General features: G+C 45.2%; 1 protein-coding gene across 1 annotated transcript in view; it reads left to right on the forward strand.

Moving 5' to 3' along the window:
* The first annotated feature begins 399 nt into the window (after window positions 1–399).
* GARS1 (glycyl-tRNA synthetase 1) overlaps window positions 400–25,581 on the forward strand; it is a 29,913-nt gene continuing 4,731 nt past the window's right edge. Inside the window, exons 1-14 of the mRNA XM_082046852.1 lie at window positions 400–640; window positions 4,001–4,102; window positions 7,175–7,277; window positions 8,393–8,534; window positions 9,517–9,605; window positions 10,928–11,004; window positions 13,313–13,458; window positions 14,475–14,624; window positions 16,515–16,677; window positions 17,367–17,531; window positions 19,738–19,847; window positions 20,367–20,510; window positions 21,776–21,861; window positions 24,652–24,761. Of these exons, the coding sequence (XP_081902978.1) occupies window positions 479–640; window positions 4,001–4,102; window positions 7,175–7,277; window positions 8,393–8,534; window positions 9,517–9,605; window positions 10,928–11,004; window positions 13,313–13,458; window positions 14,475–14,624; window positions 16,515–16,677; window positions 17,367–17,531; window positions 19,738–19,847; window positions 20,367–20,510; window positions 21,776–21,861; window positions 24,652–24,761 (1,749 nt within the window). The 5' untranslated portion in view covers window positions 400–478. The remainder of the gene's footprint in view (window positions 641–4,000; window positions 4,103–7,174; window positions 7,278–8,392; window positions 8,535–9,516; window positions 9,606–10,927; window positions 11,005–13,312; window positions 13,459–14,474; window positions 14,625–16,514; window positions 16,678–17,366; window positions 17,532–19,737; window positions 19,848–20,366; window positions 20,511–21,775; window positions 21,862–24,651; window positions 24,762–25,581) is intronic.

The following is a 25,581-nucleotide window of genomic DNA, read 5'->3' on the forward strand; positions in this document are numbered from 1 at the left end:
TGCACCCGGGGCCATGTACACTTTGGGAGTGACAAATGTCACCCGGGGGAGGCAGCACGTGTCGCCATGACCCACACACACACTAGCCGGGGGAAGTGGGGGCGGTGTTTCCGCGCATGCGCTGCCCACTGTGTGTGAGTGTGTGTGTGCCTGTGTGCGTGAGTGTGTGTGCACACGTCTGTGTGCGCGCGAGTGTGTACACTCGCTCACGTGTGTGTGTGCGCGCCCGCGTGTGTGTGTGGCGCGCGCTCCCGCTCGCCCCCTGCCGTCCCCCCGCTGCCGCCGCGGCCGTGCCGAATCTGCTGCTGGGGACCGGGCGCCGCCGCCGGCGCGTTCGCGGAGCAACCCCCTTTTTTTTTTTTTTTTTTTTTTTCCTTCCTGCCTGTGCGGAAAGTGCGGCGGCGGGTCCGGGGCCGGCTTTACGCCGGGCGGGATTTCATCATGCGGGGGGGGGCAGGGCGGCGCGCCGCCTCTCTCCATGCCGCTGCTGCCCCGTAGCGTCCTGCCCGCCCTGCTGCGCCGCCTCGCCTGCCCGCCCGCCGCCCCGCTCCGCACCCGGCCCGCCCCGGCCGCGACCCCCATGGACGGCCCGCAAGCCGAGGCGCTGCTGGCGCCCCTCCGGCAGGCGGTGCGGCACCAGGTAACGCGCCCCGGCCCGGCTGAGGGGGGGACACCCGCCGGGGAGGACCCGCCTGAGGGGGAGGGACGCGCTGCGGGGGGTCGGGTGTGTGACAGACCCGCCCGGGGAGGTGTCCCCCGTTCCCCCCTCAGGCGCGGGGGGTGCCCCGGGTGCGTTCGCCCTCCACTGCGGGGTGTTTCCCTCAGCGCCCCCCCCCGCACCCTGCGTGCGACCGTCCGGCTCGGGGGCGCCGCGGAGCGCTCGGCGGAGCGTCCCCGGGTGGGCGCCGCTGCCCCCGGGTGCGGGTGTTGCTGAGCCCGGAGAAGCGGGGTGGCTGTTTTCCCGTGAATTGCCCGTTCCCCACCCCGCAGTGATGGATGGTGCTGGCAGAACTGGATCTGTGCGTCAGGCTGCCCGGCTTCCCTCTCCTGGGCTTGACTTTGTCGTGCTTTTGGGGCCCCGCAGCTGGTTCTTCACGTTTTCTTTATATTAAAAAGCCTACATAGGTTTCCTCATCCCACAGGGTCACACAGTGACTTCCCTTGAGAGCTGAGTGTGTGTAGGGTGTTGCAGATAAATGATATTCTTTGGATTCGTGTATTTGCCTGATGTAGTAAGAGAATATTAATTTCTTCGCACATTTTCCGTTTCATCATTATTATTTGTCCAGATACGTAGCTGTCTCCTATTAACTAGGACTGCGTCGCATTCTCTTTCCATCCCCCTCACAAACTAAACTATCATCTTTAGCTTCTCTCTCACCTGAGATGGACTCTCGATTGTCTTTTTATTTCCTAAGTGGATCTTGGTCTTGCTTCCCTTGCTGTGTGTGTTACTGGCAGCTCATGGAAGTTCCCCTTCGTCCCTGTTTTAGCAGCAAAATCTATACGTGTGAGTTCCCCACATGCCTCCTTTAAGTGGCTGAATCCATAGTCTTCTGGTTAGTTGCACACACAGCTACGTGTGTGTCCCATGGCTACGTGTGCGTCCCTGGTATTTGTAGATTTGTACATGTGTTTTCCCATTAAATGAGTAGATTTATGGCCCTCTAATTATACCAGCACCATCGCTTCAATGAGTTTTTATTGTGAATCACTGTGCAGCATAATGCCTTGGCAGGAGAGCTTCTTATAAATAAAATTATGATTTCTAGAGCTAGCCGATTTAATTTTAAAATCCTGTATCTTGGGTGCTGTCGTTTGCCTTCAAAGTATCGATGTCCCCCTGTCTTTCTGGCTGCCTGTGGGATGGGGACAGGAGTGTGGGGAGCCAAGGAAAGGTTTGTGGGTAAATTTCTGTAGCTGGGACCACGGGTATTGTATTGTACAGTTTATAGTAGTAATTCAGTGAGATCTTCGCACAAGAGGAAAGGGAGTAAGGAAAACTGGGGTGGTTGATAACCTTATGATGCAGAGGATGCTGCTGTCTGTCAGCTCGCGGAGAAGCGGTTTAATTAAACCTAAGGGACGCGTAACCTATGGAGAGGAGGCTGAGCGGCGTATCTTCCTGCAGCAGTGCCTGATGCAATAAGCTGCCGTGATCCAGGGGTGGATCCCTCTCTGCTTTTCTGCTCCGTGGGACGAAGCTGCAGCAAAATTTGCCACATCGAATCCTGCTGTGCACTCCTCCTCTGGGCTGGGCTCGAGCCTGGAGCTTTAATTAGATTGAGTCCTGTCAGCAGACATAATTATTTGCTTCGGTTGTGTTGTTTTTTTTTTCTCCTTGCGTATGTCCGAGTACTCTTTTACTTATATATCAGGACAAAGAGTTGCTGTTTGCTGCTTTTAGATGCTCAGCAATGAGCAGGGTGACAGCTCTGTTGAGTCAGCAGCAGCCACTTTGCTGCTACCTTGATGTTTTGCCGCTGCCGATCCCCTAGTTCAACAAAGGCAATTTGGACTTACTACTTTAAAAGAAAAAAAAGAAGAAAAGAAAAGATCGGATCCCTCCCTCTGCCACGTTACCCAGGAATGGCAGTTGAAGTCCTCAGCCCCAGAGAGAAACTTTCACGTTTTGGTCTAACGAGTTAACAGGAAGGAAACACCAGATTTGTTCTGTTCTTGTAGCCTGTGGGGTTAGGGAGCCTGACAGGATTCTTATTTTTCTTTCTTTTGGTTGTGTGTGTTTGTTTTAATGCAGTCTTTTGAGTCTTCTTCCTTTTATTACTATAATTAGCCTCTGAACCCTGTCGTCTCTGAAGCACTTTCAGCTTTTCTCAGCTGATTCCTGAATGGCAATCTCTGTATTCTCTTCTCTTTGGTTTTGCAGTCGCCTGCAATAGTAATGTCAGAAAAGCTCAGAGTTTATGAAAAAGCCGATATTGTGGAAATGTTGTAATCTCTGGATGATTTTTCTTTTTGTTTAATGCAAGATGCATGAGTGCAAGATGCAAGAAAAATGCTGAACTTGGAGCATCCCAATCTTACAACATCCCACTTGAGAAGGCATTGACATCTCTTTGCTTTTTCCTCCTGGGTCAACTCCTTTGTCCTTCTCGGTTATTCAAGACAGACCTTGCTTTTGGTTGGAGAAGAGTGGGCACTGAAAGGAAGACTTTTAATCAATTTATCTCCAAGAGCATGGCTGCTGCTGATCACATTCAGCAAACCATGCTGTTGGGTGTTTAGAGGTTGAGCATTTCCCTGGGAGAATCGTCCCCATGCGGCAAAGACTTTTCTGGAACCATAACAAGGTGCTGGTGGTTTGACTTGGGTCAAGACCTTGCTGTAAGCCCACTGCAGACTGTGGCAGCTCTTATGTATTTAGGCATTGTTTATTTGCTTGTTTGTTTTTCAAAGATAGTGGAGAAGTTTGAAAAACAAGAACAGTTATTACAGATCATGCAGAGCCTTCTTCACTTATACATTAGGCTAAAAACATGTCTTCCGTGACACCTTCTTCTAAAAATATTTGTACTTTTTGGCCAGTTTTGAACAGATTTGACAGAGAAGGAGTCTAAAGTGGTCATCAGTTTTGAAGGGAAAGGTTAGAAGGAAGAGAAACCTTATTATGGAGAATGCATAAAGGCTTTGTTAGCCATATGACAATCTGCTTAGTTCATCCTCAAAGTCAGGATTTGGGGAAATCCACTGGGAAGTGGTGCGTACAGGAGTATATTTGCACACTGAGGTTTAATAACAGGTCTGGGATTTAACAATAGTGTGGGGGATTGAATTTCTCTAATGATGTCTAGTTCTGCGAACTCTCAAATGCACAAGTGTTTTCTGGCTTCCGCCAATTGCAGCGGCCTCTTGAGACCTGCGAGGAGACAGGACAAAACCCTCCTTTTGGATTGCCAGGGGAGCTGAAAGAAGGAGAGTTCTCATCCATGGCTTTCAAAGACAAAAAATCTATAGCTTGTGTTTTGTCTCCTCCTTCTAGGGAGAACTGGTAAGGAAGCTGAAGGAAGAGAAGGCTCCCCAGGTGGATATAGACAGAGCTGTAGCAGAGCTCAAAGCTCGGAAGAGGGTCCTAGAAGCAAAGGTAAGTCTGGAAATTAAATTTGAGTTCCACGATTTTGTCTGAAAAGCCTTGAAATCTCCACATAATACTTCTTTTATAGTATTGATTTGGGCTAAACAGTTAAAGTAGGGCAGACTGTTTCTGACTAGCGGCAATTTCATTCATTATCTGTTACTAACATCTGTTAGCATTAAATCACAATCTGCAAACAAATAAATACGAGTTCAGGTTGTTCATGGTCAAAGCTGAAATTCAATGTATGTCACTAGTCTTCGTTTACTGTATAGATAGAGTTTAATCTTCAGATTCTTTGTGCAGTGTTTGAATTCCCAAGCTGGTGTGGAATATGTTTCTTTAGAAACCATTTTCTTTGCTACAGTTTAAACAAAGTTTCAATTGGCCTATGGTTTTCCTCAGCCTTAAAGAGAGAGATGTATTGAACTTGAGGCTCTTTTTAAATGTAACTGTGCTCTGAAAAGTCTTCATGTAAATGAAATGATAGAACTTCAAGTTTGTTTTGTCTCTAGATCAATAAACACATACAAATACACTTCCTTATCCTGCAAACTTCTCTCCCCTTCCCTCTGCCCTCAGACCAGAACAAACAGACTCCTGAAGCATAAAAACAGTCAGGTGTGGGGATTTCAGCCAGGAGACTGCAAGGTTCTTTCAAATTTGTATTTCAGAGAGAAATTATTGTAGTTGTTCTTTGGTGGTACCCTTAAAAATAAATGAATAATTAAATAAACACACCATTGATTGGAACTGACTTACTGTGAATTGAAACCATTTGACCCTGTTTGTTGTACAGAATCACGTGAGGCAGCAACGCTCTGTCACATCTGCTGTTAACCGCTTGCCTACATTTAACCCAAGTATAAAGATGACATTTTTACTTGGTATTCAGCATGGAACTGTGCTTTGAAACCATGGCATGAAACTTGGATGGATAGCTAGGCCGTCCTGGAATAAATAGTTTCTCAATATTTCCCCAATTGTATTTCCCAGCCCTTGGAAGGTGTAGCAAGGCAGGTTTGGAGCCTCAGTGTCCCTGTGAGCTCCACCTATCCCTTGGAAAAGGGCCTGTAGGATGCAGCGTAGAGACGTGCTCGCCGGTTACACAACGTGTGTGGGCAAGAATGACCTTGCAAAAGCAGCATCGGCCCTTGTGCATGCAGCACTCCAACCTCGCCTTTCCACAGCGTTTCCACCAATGCATCACGCTCGCAACTTTTGCAGAAGGCAGCAGTGTGAACCCTCGTTATCTTTAGCAGCTGCTGGTACAGCTTTCAAGCCTTGTGATTCCTACTTAAGTGGGCTCTGAATTGGAAGCTTTGAACAGGGCAGAGCAGATGAGTGTTTAAAATTCCTTGGCTTTATGTCTTCAAACTGTATCTTAAGTCAGTAGCTTATTCTGCTCCTTTGCAGGGTTTTTTTCCCTTTGGAGGCCAACACAGGCACTTTTCTGCCATCTGTTTATCAACATGTGCTGAACAGAAGATGCTGTTTCTTTGAGTTCTGCACCAGTTCGTTAACTATTTACTTTAAGTAGAAGGAGAAGAACTCTGCAGAATTCTATACCTACCCCAGTTACTCCTGTGCTGCCGACCATTTCTCCCTGCCAGGGTCCCTGTTGCTCTCCTGTCCATCTCTGGGCAAAAGCCGTCCCTTCTGTTAACAAACTCATTGTGAAATGTGATTCTACCCTGTTTCCCTGAAAATAGGACAGGGTCTTATATTAAGTTTTGCTCCGAAAGATGCATTAGGGCTTATTCTCAGGGGATGTCTTATTTTTTCCGCAAACAACAGTCTACATTTATTCTTGAACAAAAAACCAATATTTATTCAAATATAGTCATGTCATCACATCCTGTCACATCTGTCCTGCTGCGTTCTATTGCAAATTAGTTTTATTTTTTTACATGTATAGCTACCTGGACACTATTTAAATTGTCTTTTTAATGAACTGTAACTAGGGCTTATTTTTGGAGTAGGGCTTATATTTCGAGCATCTTCAAAAATCCTGAAAAATCATGTTAGGGTTTAATTTCAGGGTAGGTCTTATTTTTGGGGAAACAGGGTATATTTTTAGGCAGATCGCACCAAATGGGTTCCCCTTCCATGCTTTAAAAATACTGTACTGGTGCTTCCTCTCTTTGACTCTTTCTGTCTCTTGTATAAAGTTACTCCTTGGCTTACGTTAGTTCATGGGATAAGCAGAGATACAGTGCTTTGAAAATGAGACCACGTTTATTTGTGCTTATAGATGCTCAAAAAAGAAAGGTTTGGAATTATTGGTCATACAATTCTTTTTCTTACCAAAAGGCTGTTCAAGATGTGTTGGCCATTTAGGAACTGATTGCATTTATTGAACTTAACTCTGCTTTAATTATCAAACGTCTTTGTTGAAGAAAATATTTCAAGTCTGTTGACTTCACTAATGGAGCTGGTTGCAAAAATTACAGGTTTTCACATAAAATAGTGATTCTGCTATAAAACATTTTCACAGAATCTAGTCAGGGCATTTAGGCACTCTATCTAAATTTTGTGTGTTTGGGGCCATATTTGTGAAAGGCTGCTTTTTGCAAATAGATATTCTTTGTACAAGTAGCTAAATACACACCTTTGCACAATGATATTTGTAATCTTCATGGTAAAAATTCTTCCATGTGAGGAACACTTTATTGGAAGCTTCACATATACCAAGAGGTAGATATTTGTAGTGTGAGCTGGTCACTTTAAGCTCTTTTTATAGTCATGAGAGGGTAATAGGTCAGAAGAATTGCTTTAGAAATTGCCATTTCTCTCCACCGATTGTAAAGAAAGCTGAGGATAAGTAGCTCAGACTTAGTTGTCCCAAAGTTAGGGCAGATGAGTCCGCCTCAAGTGTCTAAAATGCTGCACTCAGACAATCACGTTCATCATTGAGCGCTTGAATCTCAGCGTGACCATTCCCCTTTGGAAAACGAGCGTGTTGGCAGGATACCTTTGCTTCAAAATGGTCTTTACAGACTTTTGACTCATAGTGGAGAGGATTTGTCCTCTTGCCAGAAACGGGAACTATTAAGTGTTTTCCGTTTGCTTGCATTCCAGGAGCTGGCCTTGCAGCCCAAAGATGACATCGTGGACAGAGTTAAAATGGAAGACACCCTGAAAAGGAGGTTTTTCTATGATCAAGCCTTTTCTATTTATGGAGGTACAGATTTGAAGAAATGTACATTTGAATCCCTTTAGGCTAATGTTCTGCTCTTTCTAGCTGTGTGAAATGCTGTACTCTTGCGATGTTATATTAATGCAGTGTAAAGGATTCTTTTTTAAAGTTGGCTTTAAACTGTCCTGCTTGAGTCTATAAGCCTTTCAAAAGTTTCCCCCTTCCTAAAGTCTTTGGGAGGGAGCTCAAAATTCATCGTTTGCTCTCTCAATGCAAATGGGCAGACTCGAACGTGCACATTCTGAGCATTACACTGTAGAAGGTGGTTTCTTTGCAGAGGGGTGGGGTGTGTTGGTGTTTAGGGGGGGTGATCAGCTTATTTCCTTGTAACCACTCATCTCTATCCGACCTGTCCTTGGCAAAATAACGCTCAAAACTGCTGTGAACTTTAGAACCCGTTAACCTGGCTGAACTTTGTCGGGGAACTTTATCGAACAAGTGAACAAATGTGGCTGTTAAACCTCGTCAGAGAGCTGATTTGGGGCAGCTCAGGACGGGAGGCAGCACAGTGCCTGTATGGTTACTGCTCTTTCACCTGCGATACTAAAATAAATACTCTGAGTTGTTTTATTGACTTTATTTTACTTTTCATCTTTGTGCCTAAACTAGTGATTGGCAGATATGCTTCATTGCTGACAATAACATATTGCTTTAGCACACGCATTATCTCTTCTATATTCAGATTCCTCCTCCGGATAGATTGCTCCCACAAAACTCTCCTCAAAATATAATCCACTAGTGGAGGGACTGGAGCTTTCATCATTGGTGATTACAGATATTTATCAGTTCCAGCCTGTACTGCTGCTGATGCCCCTGTGCATTCTGCAGCTGAGCTGTACTGGTTAGTGTAGGGTAATGCCTGTTTAGGTGCTTCATGGAGATTTTATGTAAAAACACGTCTTTATGTAAAAGCTTTTTACAGTGAGCCACATTCCATGTTCTGTTTAGCACAGAGAAGTTGGTGGTTCATGCTCAGAAAATAACTTCAGACTTAAACCAGCTGATGGAAACACCGAGAAGGGAGGACATTTCCTCCAAACAATGCAGGTTCATACATTCTCACACCTACCATGTCTTTTTTTACCTTCTTCTCTTTGCAGGTGTCAGTGGTCTGTATGACTTCGGGCCCGTTGGGTGTGCTCTGAAGAACAACATCATCCAGGCATGGAGACAGCACTTTATTCAGGAAGAGCAAATCCTGGAGATTGACTGTACCATGCTAACACCAGAGCCCGTTCTGAAGTAAATATGGGTCTTTTTCTTTTCCTGCAGCTTGTAATTTCCACTCATAGTTGCTTTTTACAGTCTTCTGTAAAATTCCCCACAGGGATCTGAAGACTGGGTCGCCCAATTTCATACCCTGTTGCAGTGCAAAATGATTAGATATCAGTGTACAGGTCAGTGTGAGAAGCTGTTGTTCCATAAATCAGGGAGAGCGATAGGACTTGTGTCTGAGAGTCTAATGTCTTATTGTCTCCCAGGAGTCCCATTAGGTAAGAAAATGCCATTTAAAAGGTCAAGAAAACCAGAAAAAGGGTTAGGTGGCTTGGCTAATTCTGGGACTCCTGGGTCATAGTTTAAGACAGTGGCCAGGTACTTGACCATCCTTCAGGGATTGGTGATACGCAGGGTGTTAATTGAGCTCTGGATGCAAATGGTGCTTCTGCAGCTCTGGGGATTGAAGGCCTGTTTTTATCCCCAGACCAGATAGAGGGACCACCTTCCAGAGCGAGAGCGTAGTTCAGACTCTGGACATTTTCACCTCCACATATCTCCACTAAGTCTACCAGCAGGTTTGCTAAATATGTCAAGAGCTTTTCCAAAAGAGCCTGAGCTGAGTCAACTGCTTTACTTTGTGTCGGTCACAGCGTAATGGGCAGAAGGTTTCACGAATCACTGCTGTAAAACAGTGGGAATATTTCCACCTGAACTACTGGTTGCTCCTCACAACTGCATCTATATCTTGCTTTGATCATTATGCCGTTCCTAAAGGCACTAAGTGTCCTCTTAGTGACATGTTTTAGATGTGTCGATGCTTTCTCACTGAGCTGTGGGATGGTTCTGCTTAATGTGCATCTGTATTCTGCAGCAAGAGTAAACCTGAAATTCGGGCACACCGTTTGAAGGGCTTCTCTTTGATAACGGTGTGTCCACGGGGATCACACAGTACCTGGGGCTGTCAGTGTCAGCTTTCATGTTCCTATTTTTGTATCGTCTTTTCTAGGACTTCTGGCCATGTAGACAAGTTTGCTGACTTCATGGTGAAAGATGTGAAAAATGGGGAATGTTTTCGTGCTGATCATCTCTTAAAAGGTTTGGTTTTGTTCCAAGGCGAGGTGGGCTTGGGGATTTCTTGCTGTGATACCTTACAAACATGGCAAAATAGTATCTTTCTCAAGGAAGGCCAGTTGGTATAGCCAGTTGTTTGTACTCGTGTTTGTAGTTCATTAATCATACCGTACCATAGATCCCTTAAGTTCTCAGTTCCACCCAAATGTTGTGTTAGTCTCTTAAACGAGGTACAGGATCTCTAGCAAAAACATAGTTGGATCCCTTTTTATAAAATCCTGTGTCATCAGGCCATAAAAGTTTAGTGTGTTGTCTAAACTGAGGAGTCCCTATACAATGTTCCTGTTCTGTACCGTGTTCTGGTCTTAGTTTTCTTGAATTTCAGTTGGTTTTTGTTCACAACTGATGATCTAAGGGGACAGAGCTGCCTTCCCTGTGTCAAAATCAGTTACATGGCAGCTTCTGACTTCTGTATACCTTAGACCTCAGCTGGCTTTTGGCAATGCTAAACAGACTTCAGGCACTTCTTAGGTTTGCAGAGTCCTCACATTGCTTTCTGGTTATTGATTAAAATTTGTTTTAAAAAAAACAACAGAAAAAAAACCACACAAAGGAATCTTAGAAATAAGGAACCTATTTGAAGACTTTGTCATACACAGCTCCATTGTGAAAGGGAACGATTGTTCTGCTCTAGGTTTAGGTAGGTTGTGCTCCTTAATTTTCTAGACACTTCCATGGATTTTAAGTATGTAGAACAATATATTTGCATTAAAGCTGTTTTCGTAAGTTAGAATTTTTTGTTTTATTTAAAAAAACCCAAAGGAAGCCCATCTAACCTTCGGACACTGAACAGCATCATAGACAGAAGTGTCTTCTGCAGCCCATCACTGGTGGACCTGCTGTCCCTACCCCTAAAAAGTCACATAGCTTTTTTCAAACGAGAGTGGGAAATCTCAGCACCACTGTCTGCATTTGTATCTCGTGGAGGATGTTGTGCTTTAAAGTGAAATGCAGTCCAACCCTGCTGTACCGAGTCAGTACGTTCATTTGGATAAAATCAGCTTTTCTGGCTTGCGGTCAGATGTTGTTTTCAGTTTCCAGTCTTTAGAGAAAGAAAATAAGGAGTAAAGGACCTGTTGTTTTCCCTGTGGCACACCAGTACAGCTCATCAGCTGTAGATCAACATTGCCCTGATGACATGAGTGGGATTACTCTGGATAGACATTATCAGGACAGTTGGTGGACGTACATTCATGCTGGAGGATCCTCCTGGTTTGCCTAGTTTTAGATTGGGGTCAGTGAGGGGGCCGCAGTATAAACTCACAACATATTTTTCTTGCTTACAGCTCACCTGCAAAAGCTTATGTCTGACAAGAAGTGCACAGCAGAGAAAAAGGCAGAAATGGAAAATGTTCTAACACAGGTGGGTGCGTTCATAGGGACGTGAATACTTCATGGCTGTGTGTGTAACACAGGAGCTGCGGTGCACCGACTCCGGAGGCAGTGTCCCTTCTGTGCCTCTAAAGATGCTCGGACGTCTTTATCTCAGAGATAAAGATAGGCTGTTCACGCTCCTAAATACTGAAAACTTGTTAACAAATACACTAAACTTGCTAGTTAATCGCTTCTTCCTTCTGCTGCTGTTTCAGAGGGTTATTGCTATTTTCTTTGTTTCTTGAATGTTGGGTTGGCAGGGTCGAAGCTCTGTCCTTGGAGCCAGTCTGCTCTGTTTCACTCCACACCCCAGCACAAAGGCTGTTTCTTCTGAATCCCCCCTTTACATTTGTAAATCCCTCGCTGCAGGATTACGGTACAAAGGAACAGAGGCAGATGAGAGGTTTTGTTGGGATTTTCCCAAACCACCTTAGCTCTGAACTGGTATGTTTTCAAGTTGTCTTGGCTTTGAAGCACTTGAGATATGTTCCTCTGTCTCTAGCACCCTGCACCGGTTGTTCCTGTGTTTACTGTGAGAATAGTTGGTGCTCCAGGCTGACATTCCTGAGCAATTGTACAGACATTTGCCTTTATTTTTTTTCTTATTTTGTTTTTATCTTTTTCTCATGACTTCTAGTATAAATGCTTTCAGAGCCATGCATAGAATTAATATTTCCTTCCAGAAAGATCAACTTGTTTTGTTTTTTTTCTCAGTGTATTGCATCACTGGGCAGCTTACATTAGTTTTTCTACACCAGAACACTGAACTTTGACCATCCTTTTGGGGAAGGCCAATGGCATCCTGGGGAGTATTAGAAGGGGGTGGTCAGTAGGTCAGAGAGGTTCTCCTGCCCCTCTGTTCTGCCCTGGGGAGACCACACCTGGAATATTGTGTCCAGTTGTGGCCCTCAGTTCCAGCAGGACAGGGAACTGCTGGAGAGAGTCCAGCGCAGGGCAACAAAGATGCTGAAGGGAGTGGAGCATCTCCCGTGTGAGGAAAGGCTGAGGGAGCTGGGGCTCTGGAGCTGGAGGAGACTGAGGGGTGACCTCATTCATGTTTACAGATATCTAAAGGGTGAGTGTCAGGAGGATGGAGCCAGGTTCTTCTCGGTGACAACCAATGATAGGACAAGGGGTAATGGGTTCAAACTGGAACACAAAAGGTTCCACTTAAATTTGAGAAGAAACTTCTTCTCAGTGAGGGTGGCAGAGCCTGGCCCAGGCTGCCCAGGGAGGTTGTGGAGTCTCCTATTCTGGAGACATTCAAGACCTGCCTGGACACCTTCCTGTGTAACCTCATCTGGGTGTTCCTGCTCCATGGGGGGATTGCACTGGATGAGCTTTCGAGGTCCCTTCCAATCCCTGACATTCTGTGATTCTGCAATTCTGCGAATACCTCTGTTAATAAACTCTTTTTATTTTGAGTTTCTCTCTGATGCATGAAGGATCATGACAATTAATGCTAGAAGCAGCTCATCTGATTTTAAACTTGAGTGTTAAATCATTGCTGTACTGTTCAATATAGGTCCTTTATGGTACTTAAGTTTAGAAACCACATTTAAATGTACATGTGCAAAAGGCTAGTGTGTAAATGCACAAAACAGCTCTAGAAATTGCGGGGTTTATGCAGTTAGGTTGCAGTTAGATCTGTGGTTCCTCTACTGCTTGATTCCCAGCTTCCAGAGAAAGGGAATTACCAAATTGTTTTCACAGCAAATGGAAGAACTTCCACCAGAAGCCCTGTGCTGCAGATTTGCTCTATTTAACTAAAATGCAGAACAACTCAAAAAGATCTAATGCGTAGCCTGAATATTGTATTTCGTGTAGCAGAAATACAATACAATGCAGCAGAAAAGAATGCAGACAGCACTGCAGAAATGTTAATTTTCTTCTGCCTCATTACTATATATTTTTTTCTTTCCCAACACACTGCTCCCCATGTTTTAGCTGGAACTGTTCAAAAGAAGCTACTGGTGGGTGGTGATGCAGTCCCAGGGACTTTTCTTCTACTTTACACCCACTCTTATGCTCAGCGTTTGCATTTCTATCTAGACTTCAGACTTTCTGTGGTATGACTGAGCCATAGACCTGTATTACTAAAATGACTGTATGAATGTGCCGTGTGTTCCTTTATCATCGGTTCAAGCTTTAGCTTGCTAGAAAAATTAGGTTAGAAGGGAATATTTTGAACTGGTGATTCAGTGCGGGTGGATCATGCTCAGTAAAAGATGAAAAGGACATAATTCTTTCCTGTTATCTTGCCTAGTAATTAAAATAGTTCTGTGTTTTGGTATTAGTTGGACAATTATGGCCAGCAAGAACTCGCAGATCTCTTTGTGAACTACAACGTGAAGTCACCCATCACTGGTAATGACCTGTCCCCTCCTGTTTCTTTCAACCTGATGTTCAAGACCTCCATTGGGCCTGGAGGAAACATGCCTGGGTAGGTACTAATCTGACTCTGCTTACACTCTCCTTCTTTGTGTTCTGCATCACTTGGAATAAAAATGAAGTCCCAAAAGGACTGCAATTGCTTCTTGAGTAGCCTTGCAGTCCCAGTCTGCTTTGGCAGCTTAGCACTGTCCAGGTAGGAGAAGCAAGGAGCTGTTGCAGAATAGTGAAAATCCTTGAAGCAGCCGAACTGTGTGGATCACAGGTATGCCCTCACTGCCTGGAGTTGTTTCCATGAAGCCAGTTAACACTGGGTCCCCAGTGGGACTGGATGGTGGCTTCATGGCTACAGGGAACCTGCTTCAGTGTACCTGTTTCAGGATGAAGTTCCTTAGCGGGGTGATCCAGTGGTAGCATCATTTACTAGGTGTTTGTAGTTAGTGTGTGGGAATGTGGGGGCTATTGGCTAGAGCTGGGGTCTCCAAAACTAAAACTGAAACCCTGATTGAAGAGTGGAGAGTGTGATTCTTGCACCTGTTCTGGGATGGGATCGGAGGTGCATGTCATGTGTGTTCTGCAGTGTAGTACATGAAATTGTGCAGGTGGTGTTCTCTGTGGAAGTTTCAAATTGCTGTAGGGCCCTTACACTAAAGCCCCTTCACAGTTTATGTGACAGCAGAGGTGTAGTCATGGTTTGCTTGCAAAATCCTAATTTGTAAGCAGCCTGGTGCAACTTAGACCTACACAGGAAAGGCAAGGAGGGTCCATGCTCTCTGTGATGTAACTGGCCACTGTATTTCATTCAAACATCTCTTTTCATCCAATTCTTGCATCTCAAAAGCAGCCAAGTCACCCAGTTTACTTTTGGGAGGAACTATGGGGTGCTGTCTTTGGGCTGCAGCTGATGTTTGTGTTTATTCCCTCAGCCTATTGCTTCATTATTTTGTGTCTGGAGTTAAAAGACTCCAGAGAAAAAGTACCACCTTTGAATTTTGTATTAACTGTGGTTTTCTTTCTCACTGTTTTCCCCGCTCTGATTTTTTTTTCCTCTCCCCTCTCTCCTTTCAGTTATCTGAGGCCAGAAACTGCCCAGGGAATATTCCTCAACTTCAAACGTCTTCTGGAGTTTAACCAAGGCAAACTGCCTTTTGCTGCTGCCCAGATTGGAAATTCCTTCAGAAACGAAATCTCACCCCGCTCCGGCCTTATCAGAGTGAGGTACTGCACATTTCCTCTTGCAACAGGAGGGTACCTGGGAGCAGGCACCACCTCCCTTTTGTTCCAGTGTTTGTACACGATTATTTCACATTAGTGCTTTCTTCCAGAGGATGCCTGATAACATGCCTAGTGAGTCTCAGGGTTCACGGGCAAAGAACTCATTTAATTAAGGTTTTAAGTACAGAATTCTATCTAAGCCTGGCTAGTGAGAAGTAGGATCTCTGAAACAGTTTTTGGGTTGCAACAACCTAGATTAAACTCAGTTTAACTAACAAAATTTGGCTTCCGTCATCATCTATACTGATCGTATTAAAGGTAGCTGTGTTTTCTACAGGACATGCAGCTTTGCTTGTTTAATAATGTTCACACAATTAACTTTAAAACTGGAATCTGGAGTCAAAACGTGATTGACCTTGGAGCAGTATTTCCTTGTCTGAGTTCTGCAGATTCTACAGTTCTGTAGAGAGGTTGTTGGGTGATAACCTGACATGGGCCGTGTGTTTGTGTCCCAAGAACACAGGAAAACTGCCTGAATTACTCTCCAAGCTTTGTGTCCCAGGATAAAAGTAATTATTGCATTTCATTAAGGATAATAGCTGTATTTTAATTGATCTATTCTGAGCAGAAGTCTCTTCTGTCTAATTCAGAACAAGTTCTCCCATGTACGGGCAGTGTGGTTCTGTGCACACAGGCACTATGTGGTGTAAGCATGGTGCCATGAATGTCACCCCAAGGCAGTGGTGTCGTTAGCACAAAGGGAACTCTTTGGAATTTTCTCAGTTCTCCTGTTGTCTCTTGCACATCCAGAAACGAGAACTTTCTCATTGAAATGCATTTTCAGTCAAATATAAATCATAAGCTTGTGGCACATTTATTGGAGAATGTGTTATTATGCTATCATTGCAAAATGCATCTTGATGCCTCCAATTTAAAGTTAGTGATTACCTAGAGCTTTTTTAAAGGTTCTCGATAATAAGCTAATTCAGGGTAAAGTAATCCCAAGCAAGAAGGCTAAGAATCAATATATGAGTATAGATCTAGTAAAGACAAGTTCTTAAAACAGCATGTACACCATGGCTGAAGGTAGCAGTATCATTGTCTTCAAGAAATTGTCACCTCACCTGGCTGTTTTGGGCACCTCTGAGTTGAGGCTACTGAATTATCAGTGGATCAGTCTTTATTGACCCTGTAGGAAATGTAGAATTCTAATATGGGCATCACAGCAGTCTGGAAAAACTCCAGAGAACTTCTGGAAGTAATTCCAACAGTGATATTATCTGCTCTGAATCACAGTGCTGATGACCATGGCCTGGACATCTGTAGATGAATTTGTAGAAAATTTTATTAGGAATTTGAAGATGAAACTAAATCGAGTGTTGAGACTGGTTCACGTTGCAGTCTATACGTTGTCTTTGGTTTGGGTTTGCTTATGTTTTTAAACTACTGACTTATGAGAGGCTAAAGCATAATCATTTATTAGAATCGTAGAATCAGAGAATGCTTTGGGTTGGAAGGGACTTTCAAAACTCACCCAGCGCCTCCCCTGCCATGAGCAGGGACATCTTCACCAGCTCAGGTTGCTCAGAGCCCCGTCCAGCCTGGCCTGGGATGTCTCCAGGGATGGGGCATCCACCACCTCTCTGGCCAACCTGGGACAGTGTTTCACCACCCTTAGTGTCAAAAATTTCTTCCTCATGTCTACCTTGAATCTCTTCTCATTTAGTTTAAAACCATCACTCCTTGTCCTTTCATAACATGCCCCTCTAAAAAGTCTGATTCCACCCTTGTTACATGCTCCTTGTAAGTACTGAAAGGCTGCAGAATGTATTAGAGGGGCTGTGGTTAATGCATAAAGTATGTAATACATGCGGTCACTTGTGTTTCCATTAGGGAATTCACTATGGCAGAAATTGAGCACTTTGTGGACCCCAGTGAGAAAAATCACCCCAAGTTTCAGAACGTGGCAGATCTCAACATCCTCCTGTACTCTTCCAAGGCCCAGGTCAGCGGGCAGTCGGCCCATCTAATGCGGCTGGGAGATGCTGTTCAACAGGTAACGTTGCTCTTGGAAGCACGTGGAGTTTGCTCTTCTGTATGTTGCTCTCAAGCCTAAACTACAAACTGTTGTGTTGGTGCCAGCTGGGATTTGCTTTCGGATTCAAGAGTCAGTTCTCTTCAGTGAATCGGTGTGACTGAGATCCGAGTCTGCCCCTTGCAATCTGTAACGAGAGGCTGCAGGTGGTGGTGGGATAGTGGTTACAGGCTGATCTTCACCCTGTGCTACTGGGAGAGGAGCAGAAAGGAACAGTAATACCTGCCAAAAGCTCAGGAATTCCCAAAAACCGGGAATCTGATGCTGAACTTCTGGCCCCATAAGTGTGTGACTTGCATGTCAGGATTTCACTACCTGATTCTCCATGCGTGCAAATTGTAAATGAGTAGGCTTACCAAAAAAACCCATCAGAACAAGTAGGTGACCTTCAGGAACAGTTAGTGGTGAGTCCTAGAGTAATAATAACTTGCTGTTTTGTTCAGAGGGAGGTGCTGTCAGTGACACTAAGTGAATTTGAAAAGATGTAGTAGTTTTAGGTCAGACATAGTACTTTATCACATGCAGCTGCAAGAAATTCTGTCTGTAAAGTGTCAGGTTGTCGGCAGAAGTACAGTAAATCACATCTTTGCTTCCTTAGGAATTAATATATATATATATTCTTTTTTTCTTCCTGCTTTTTCCCTTTGCAGGGTGTGATCAATAACTCCGTTCTCGGTTACTTCATTGGCAGAATCTACCTCTTCCTTACAAAGGTCGGTGTATCCCCGGAGAAGCTGCGCTTCCGACAGCATATGGAGAATGAGATGGCTCATTATGCCTGTGACTGCTGGGATGCGGAGTCCAAAACATCATATGTGAGTGGCAAAGCGAAACAGCAAGGGGCACTCCCTGTCAGATCTGTTGATAGTGCAGGAAAGGGCTCAGTTTTATGTCTTGGTTTTATGTCTTATGGCTGTGAGTCTGTTTTGTCCAGTGCCACATTGGTATGAACACACTTCCTACAGTGGAAATATTCTGAATCCAGGACTAAGGGGACAGGTCACCTCCCTGCAGTGGGCTGACAAAGAGTTTATGAAACAGTTCGTGCTTGTTTGTAGCTCCTTTGGTGGAACCTGAAGTTGTCTGTGGACTTTTCGCTGGTTGAATTTCATCTGGAATAAGAGGAAACCAGGTCCTGGTACTTTCCAAAGGCTATAACCCCTGTAACAGCAGCAGGAAAGAATTTGTTTTGCTTGAGACATTATTCCAGGGCAGATTTCTTCTTGCTAGAACGCTTGCTCTTCCTTTCCTGCTCCAAGCTGTGAGAAATGAGTTCACTCCTACCAGTTGAGCCAGCTGGTGCTGGGAGGAAAATTTCCCATGGATTTTTTATCTTCCTGCTGACTCACTAAGAGTTTTTCAGGTCAGGCCTTGGTGGGTGCTTTGTTTTTCTCTTATATTGTTGGCTGGATTTTGAAAAATATGTCTTTTTTTCAGGTAAACCAGCAGTAGGTAGTTAGAGGCCAGGCTCTTAGACTCAGTTTAGATACTCTTGGAGAGCTTTCAGCTTCTTCAGTAAGTCTCAGCCAAGTACATCAGTTGGAATGATAGTGACCCTTATACAGATTGGTCCCATCCCCAGTCCGAAACAGTTTGATAGCCAAACTGGCAGCATGCTCAGCCCAAAGTTGTCCACACAGGGAAGGGTCAAGGCCTTCAGATTGTTCAGACAACGTTACTCATGGGCAGGGAGAACTTCCTACAACCTGGGGGTGGGAAGGTTGTGTGTGGTTGGTGGGGTTTGTCTGTGGTTTTTGGTTTTTTTGTTTCTTTTAAGGACCCGAAACAGGCTTATCACTAATGATGATTCATTACAATGAGTTAGAACAATAGCAGCCAGGAGAATTCTGCCAAACTTAAGATGAGAAAAATTTCCTCCACCTTGGATGAGCAATTTGTCTTCATATAGAAAAACCCTATAGAAATGATTGAAGGAGTAGCTTCCTTTGGGTGTAGATAGCTGAATTCTGTACATTCACAAGTTTTCCTCCTAGCCAGCCCAAAACAGGCTGGACATGTGTGGGTCACACCAGGAAAATAAGATGGATAAACTTTGCAAGCCTTGTTGTGGTCAGGACAACACTCAGAGCAGTGTATCCAACAGCCAGATCCAGAGGTACAAACAGCAGTTCCAAGGATGTAACAAAACCACCTTGCGAGCTACACTCACGCTTTGTTTTGTCATTTAACGCTGACCAAAAACGTTTATACCAACTTGCAGCACTCAGTCATAAGAATTTAACTGCTCTGAATAGCTTGAAACCCATTCTATAACGTTAATACGTAAACCTGTATTTTTTGAGAAGCAGCTGTAGTACTCTAATGGTCTAATTGGTTGGAAAATTCCCCAAGATGTTCTGCAACACCGTGATTTTTCCAGCACGGGATTTCTTCTGCTCACATACCTTTGCTGGCGCTCTGCTGTGTCGCTGCATCCGCCTGTGTCCACGCTGATGCGACACAGTGAATGGAAAGCAGCTGATGAGCCTTTTCTTACATGATATTCCCCTTTAGAAAATCCAGGCGGTGGTTGTATTTGCTGCAAGCGTTTGAAAGCTTCATCAGTTCCACGTGTGGGAATGGTGGTTTAAGCTTCCTCCACGCCACACGTGCTGAAATGTTGACAGAAGTGCTCCCCTTGCGTGTGATCTGTGTCTGACCAGCTTCTAAGCTGCGCTTTTGGCCACTGATGTGGCTGGTTGCCTGCTGTCTGTTCCATACTTGCGGAGCAGTAAATGCCCATAGGCGTGATGTCTCGTGCGCCTATAGCATGTGAGCGATGCCCCGAGCTGCCAAACCGTGTGGAAAACCTGGCACTGGTCAGATAACTGATCGTTTCCTCTGGAAACAAATGGAATAACTCAAATGAACTAGTGAGCGAGGGATGCTTATTGCAACAGAGCTAATTATGTAGAAAAAACAGTCATGGGAGCATGGAGGGCTTAGGGGCGAATAAACATATTTGATGGTTAAGTGGACAAAAGAGCAAGTTGGTGAAAGCTTCCACTTTTGTTTTTTCAGGGTTGGATTGAGATCGTTGGCTGTGCTGATCGTTCCTGCTATGACCTCTCCTGCCATGCCCGCGCCACCAAAGTTCCTCTTATAGCTGAGAAGCCTCTCAAAGAACCTATATCCTTTCAAAACAAACCGGATTCTCTCCAAGTGAAAAGCGATTTGACAGCGAGACGTCTTGGAGAGCTGTGCAGCTCTATGGGATGTTTCAAAAAGATGGGCCCAGTTTGAAACTCTCACCAGTTGAAATTTGGTCCATCTTCTTGAAACACCCTGAATTTAATTTACATCTGTAAATTTAGCGGGGAAACCTGGAGCTGGGGATCAGCATGACTGAGAAGTAACCTGCAAAGAACTGAGTATGTGGGTGGCTTTACTCAGGTGGGCAAAGGGGATTTACTGTTGTGTTTGTGTTTTTTCTAGCTGAATGCTGGCCGCTGTTTTGGCTGTGAAGCATGGATAAATATGAACGTTGTATTATTTCAGAATTTATTATTATTCCTTTCTCTCTTGGAGGGAAGTTTCTTAATCCAGTAGCAAAGGAGATTTCTTTGTGTTGTGTAGTAACTAGTTTTGACATAGCAGAAGAAGCAGGCCCTGTTTTCTGTCATCTCAGGCTCCTTAACTGCCTCGTACAGAACAGTCAACATTGTTCAGTTCGAGGCAAATAAGGGAGCCATTGGCAAAGCTTATAAGAAGGACGCGAAGGTGGTGATGGAATACCTGTCCATGTGTGACGAGTGCTACATCACTGAGATGGAGCAGCTGCTCAATGAGAAAGGGTGAGTGTATGTTCTCTGACACCTCTGATGAGGGTTTCCCAAGTGCTGCTGGATTAATTAGAGCCGCCTGAAACCATCTTCCTCGTGTGGGTGGGCTGAGGGGATTGTCTGAAATGTTTTAGTGCTGTCCCTTCCACCAAGTCATTGCTGATCGTCCATCAATATATCTCTTGACATATGCACGTAAATGTGTAATCACGGTATAAAAATATTTGTTTATCTGCATGGGAATGAGCTGTTGGCTTTGGTAGAATCATCCCATACGAGACACACTTCTATGAACTGGGAAATGTTTGCAGTTTCCCTACTCTGGTTTGAGAGTTGACCAGGACTGGCCTATATTATTCAATATATTCATCAACAATTTGGATGAGGGAATAGAGTGACTATCAGCAGGTTTGCTGATGACACCAAGCTGGGAGGAGTGGCTGACACTGGAAGCTGTGCTGCCATCCAGAGACCTGGACAGGCTGGAGAGTTGGACAGGGAAAAAATTAATGAAATATAACAAGGGCAAATTTAGAGTCTTGTATCTGGGTAGGAACAACCCCAGGTTCCAGTATAAGTTGGGGAATGACCTATTAGAGAGCAGCATAGCGGAAAGGGACCTGGGGGTCCTGGGGACAGCAGGGTGACCATGAGCCAGCACTGGGCCCTTGTGGCCAGGAAGCCAATGGTACCTGGGGTGGGTTAGAAGGGGGGTGGTCAGTAGGTCAGAGAGGTTCTCCTGCCCCTCTACTCTGCCCTGGGGAGACCACATCTGGAATATTGTGTCCAGTTGTGGCCCCTCAGTTCCAGCAGGACAGGGAACTGCTGGAGAGAGTCCAGCACAGGGCAACAAAGATGCTGAAGGGAGTGGAGCATCTCCCGTGTGAGGAAAGGCTGAGGGAGCTGGGGCTCTGGAGCTGGAGAAGAGGAGACTGAGGGGTGACCTCATTAATGTTTACAAATATATAGAGGGTGAGTGTCAGGAGGATGGAGCCAGGCTCTTCTTGGTGACAACCAGTGATAGGACATGGGGTAATGGGTTCAAACTGGAACACAGGAGGTTCCACTTAAATATGAGAAGAAACTTCTTCCCAGTGAGGGTGCCAGAGCCTGGCCCAGGCTGCCCAGGGAGGTTGTGGAGTCTCCTTCTTTCATCCCTGGGATTTGAACTGGCTTCTGTTGTTCCACTCTTAAAGTCAACCAAGTGATGCATTTAAGAAAATATAACTTGTTTATTTATTGCCGTAGCTTTTAAATGACTTCTTTTTCCTTTGCAGGGAATTTACTGTGGAAACTGAAGGGAAAACTTTTAAATTAACAAAGGACATGGTTACTGTGAAGAGATTTCAGAAAACATTACATGGTAAATTTGTATCTTTGTTGTTTGATCATCAAAAATAAGAGGCAGATCAGGACACACTTTGAATGTGAACTTTATTAGTTGTGTTCTCTTGTTAGTATTGTACAGTGGCACAGAAAAAATGCCAAATTTCCGTGAAATTTGACAGTTTAAGACAGTTGGAAAACTTTCACACAGCAGTGGGATTGCAGTGACCATCGATGCAGGCCTGTCTGCCCACTTCAACCAGCTCTGTCCAGTAACCAATTTAATAGACTTTGGGTGGCGTGTTAAATTCGTGCTGCTTCAGTCACATATTAGTGGATTCGTAAGGTCCCACGTGGTGCTAAGAAGCAGCTGCTGCAGTGATGGAGGAGCTGGGGAAGGTGCAGCAGCTCTGGGAATTTCGATCTTCAGTCCCAGCGCGGTGCAGCAGATGGGCTGTGGTGTTTTGTTGGCAGGGCTGTGGGCAGAGCTCTGTGCTCAGAGCTCCTGTTCTCACTTCACCGCCTGGAGTCAATTCTTCCAGCTCCTGCCAGCTCTCCAGGCTGCTGCGCTGACCACGCTCTTTAAGCCGACAAGTCCTCTCAGTTCCTCTGGTAGCTGATAACCACATCAGTTTTGGTCAGTGACTGAATCTCTGCAGAACTTTTATCCTGGTGTGGGAAGTGGAGCCATGAAGATGCTGGAGGGAGTGGAGCATCTCCCGTGTGAGGAAAGGCTGAGGGAGCTGGGGCTCTGGAGCTGGAGGAGACTGAGGGGTGACCTCAATAATGTTTACAGATATATAAAGGGTGAGTGTCAGGAGGATGGAGCCAGGCTCTTCTCAGTGACAGCCAATAATAGGACAAGGGGCAGTGGGTACAAACTGGAACACAGGAGGTTCCACTTAAATTTGAGAAGAAACTTCTTCCTGGTGAGGGTGGCAGAGCCTGGCCCAGGCTGCCCAGGGAGGTTGTGGAATCTCCTTCTCTGCAGACATTCCAACCCACCTGGACACCTTCCTGTGTAACCTCATCTGGGTGTTCCTGCTCCGGTGGGGGGATTGGACTGGATGAGCTTTCCAGGTCCCTTCCAACCCCTGACATTCTGGGATTCTGTGAAATGGAGCTAGAAGGTAACTTCCCAAAATGTATGGATGTAGTTCCCCAAAGAAGTCTGGGGACAGGCTTTTTAGCAGGGCCTGTGATTATAGTTCAAGGGGTGATGGTTTAAACTAAAGGAGGGGAGATTCGGGCCAGACATTTTTACACTGAGGGTGACGAAACCCTGTCCCAGGTTTCCCAGAGAGGTGGTGGATGAACCATCCCTGGAGACATCCCAGGCCAGGCTGGACGGGGCTCTGAGCAACCTGAGCTGGTGAAGATGTCCCTGCTCATGGCAGGGGTGGCACTGGGTGAGCTTGGGAGGTCCTTTCCAACCCAAATTGTTCTATGATTCTAAGTCTTTCCAGCCAGCTCTGTAAGCTCATCACCCAAGGTTGTTTGATGAATCTTTGACAGAGCTGCAGACTGAGGTAGATTTTTCCCAGGTTGATACTGTAACTAGTGGTTCATCCTGTCCTAGGTCAGAAACATGATAAATTCTTCTAGGAAGGACTAGAGCAACTTGTACCATGTGCAGAATGTATTTGTTCTTGCAGCTGCTGAGTCTTTGAGATGTGCAGGTGTCTTTCAGTCAGCACATTCTGCTGCTGTACCACGCTTTGGTTCCTCACAACTTCAGAGAAGGAATCAGAGTTGTAACTGTTGGTGATTGTAGTGTAGCAAGTAGAACCTGCGTTGCTGGTTTTCCTTTAAATTTGTACATTTGGCATTTTAGCTGCTGTCTGCAAGCGGGAGGCAAAGCTTATGGTTTCCCTTCTCTTGGCTTGAAAACTGGTTGGTCAATGCACAAATAAAACACAACCATCCTTTTGGAAGGTGAGTTCCCACCCCAGGTTAGGTGCTGAACTGAGGAGAATTGGCTCTTCAGGCACATGGAGCAGGAGAGCTGGATGCTACCCTTGATTTTTAAAAGCAGCTGATGTCGACTGAGCTCCTTTCATAGAGAGGAGAGGAGGAAAAAGCCTATTTGACAGACACGTGGCAAGAACTGAAGAGAACGATGGGTGTATAATAACGTAGCGCATCACGTTTTCTGACAATTATTGCAAACACTAACTAGTTGATCCTCGTCTTTCCCACTTTTGCGGGAGGATGGAGAATAGGGTTGCGGCAGGACTGAAGCAGCTGAGCAGCTCAAGAGTATGGAGGAAGTTTTGGCTGGAGTTTGAGTTGGATCTGGAGCTCTGTGCTTCTCTGCTCAGACTGCTGGGTACCGAGGTTGTGTCTGTACATTAAACCGAAGTGGGCCAGGGATCGAGCGTTACCCTGCCGTCATCTGGGCTGTTTAATTGTTAGCACAATTCTGGTTTATGCCAAGTAGCAGCCTCTCAGATAACGCCTGCACGTAGTCTGTGGCTTGGTGCGGAGCAAGGTCTGTTCCCAGCCAACAGTTTAGGTGAGACCTCGCTGTTGCGAAGTGGAAGAGGTTTTATCTGTGTGGATGCAAATTGTGCTGTGCTGTTTGCTCTCAGGGGCAGAGAAGGGGCCCTGACTTGTTATTTACAGCCTAAATACATCCTGTACATGGACTACATCCAAGTCTATCCTTCAGGTATTTATATTTAGAGCAGAAATGTTTAACCTTTTATTTCCAAGTGCTCAGCTACATGGAATCAGAACTTCTGAACAGAAAGGCAGCTTCAGTAAACATATTTTTTCTGTGTGTGAGTTCTTTTTTAATGGTGACGTGGGTTCTTTTGTGTTCTAGTGGAAGAAATCATCCCAAATGTAATCGAACCCTCGTTTGGTATCGGGAGGATCATGTACACGGTGTTTGAACACACATTCCAAATCCGGGAAGGAGACGAGCAGAGAACGGTGAGCTTTTCTGCGGCTGGACCTCAGCTTAAAACCAGCTGCAAGCATTTACCTTTCCCTAATAAACAGGGGAAGGACCAAAATAAGACTGCACAATACACAGTAGAGCTGGGAAAACCCAGGTGGGTTGTTGAATTGCTGTTTTTGCCAGCGTACGTGTCACTTACACATACGCACTGAGAGCATTCTGTGATTCTGCGTGTGTATGAGGCTCTCGCTGTATAACTGGCAAGGGGGTGAGAAATTCCTGCTTCTGGATTCATATTTGGCAGTGGCCCATTGCTCAGAGAAAGGCGTCTCTTCAGTGTTTTATTTCTGCTCTCTTTGCTGCTTTTCCTGGAATCATAGCTCTGTGCAGCAAGATGGACAATAGACCAACTGTTTCCTCAGTTCCCCGTGAAATTAAATCTTCTCTGATTCATGGCACCCCTAAAATCTTGGTCTGAAACGTTGCTGTAGCAGGGGACAGAGGGAAGTAAGTGTGTGTTACATACAGAGCACCAGCCTGTTCCAGCCATTGCCCAAACTGTGATGCTCCACACCATTGCATGGAAGCTGCCTGTAAGCTTGATCCTGGTCCCTGTTCATTGATTTTTTGGCTGCTGGACAGCGTTTATAGAAAAGAAAAGTAACAGCGCTCCTTAGCATCTGTGGTTGCCGCAGGATGTGATACAGTTATGACTGGGGAGAACAGGAATTAAGAGTTAAGACAGAGTTGCCTTTCAGTCACAAACTGCTCATGAAGTCTAAAACTTTGGGGAAAGGGGGAAAGGGCTTAAAGGAAAGGGACCTGGGGTCCTGGGGACAGCAGGATGACCAT

This window comes from Streptopelia decaocto (assembly GCF_964273445.1).
Source record: "Streptopelia decaocto genome assembly, chromosome: 2".
NCBI lineage: Eukaryota > Metazoa > Chordata > Aves > Columbiformes > Columbidae > Streptopelia > Streptopelia decaocto.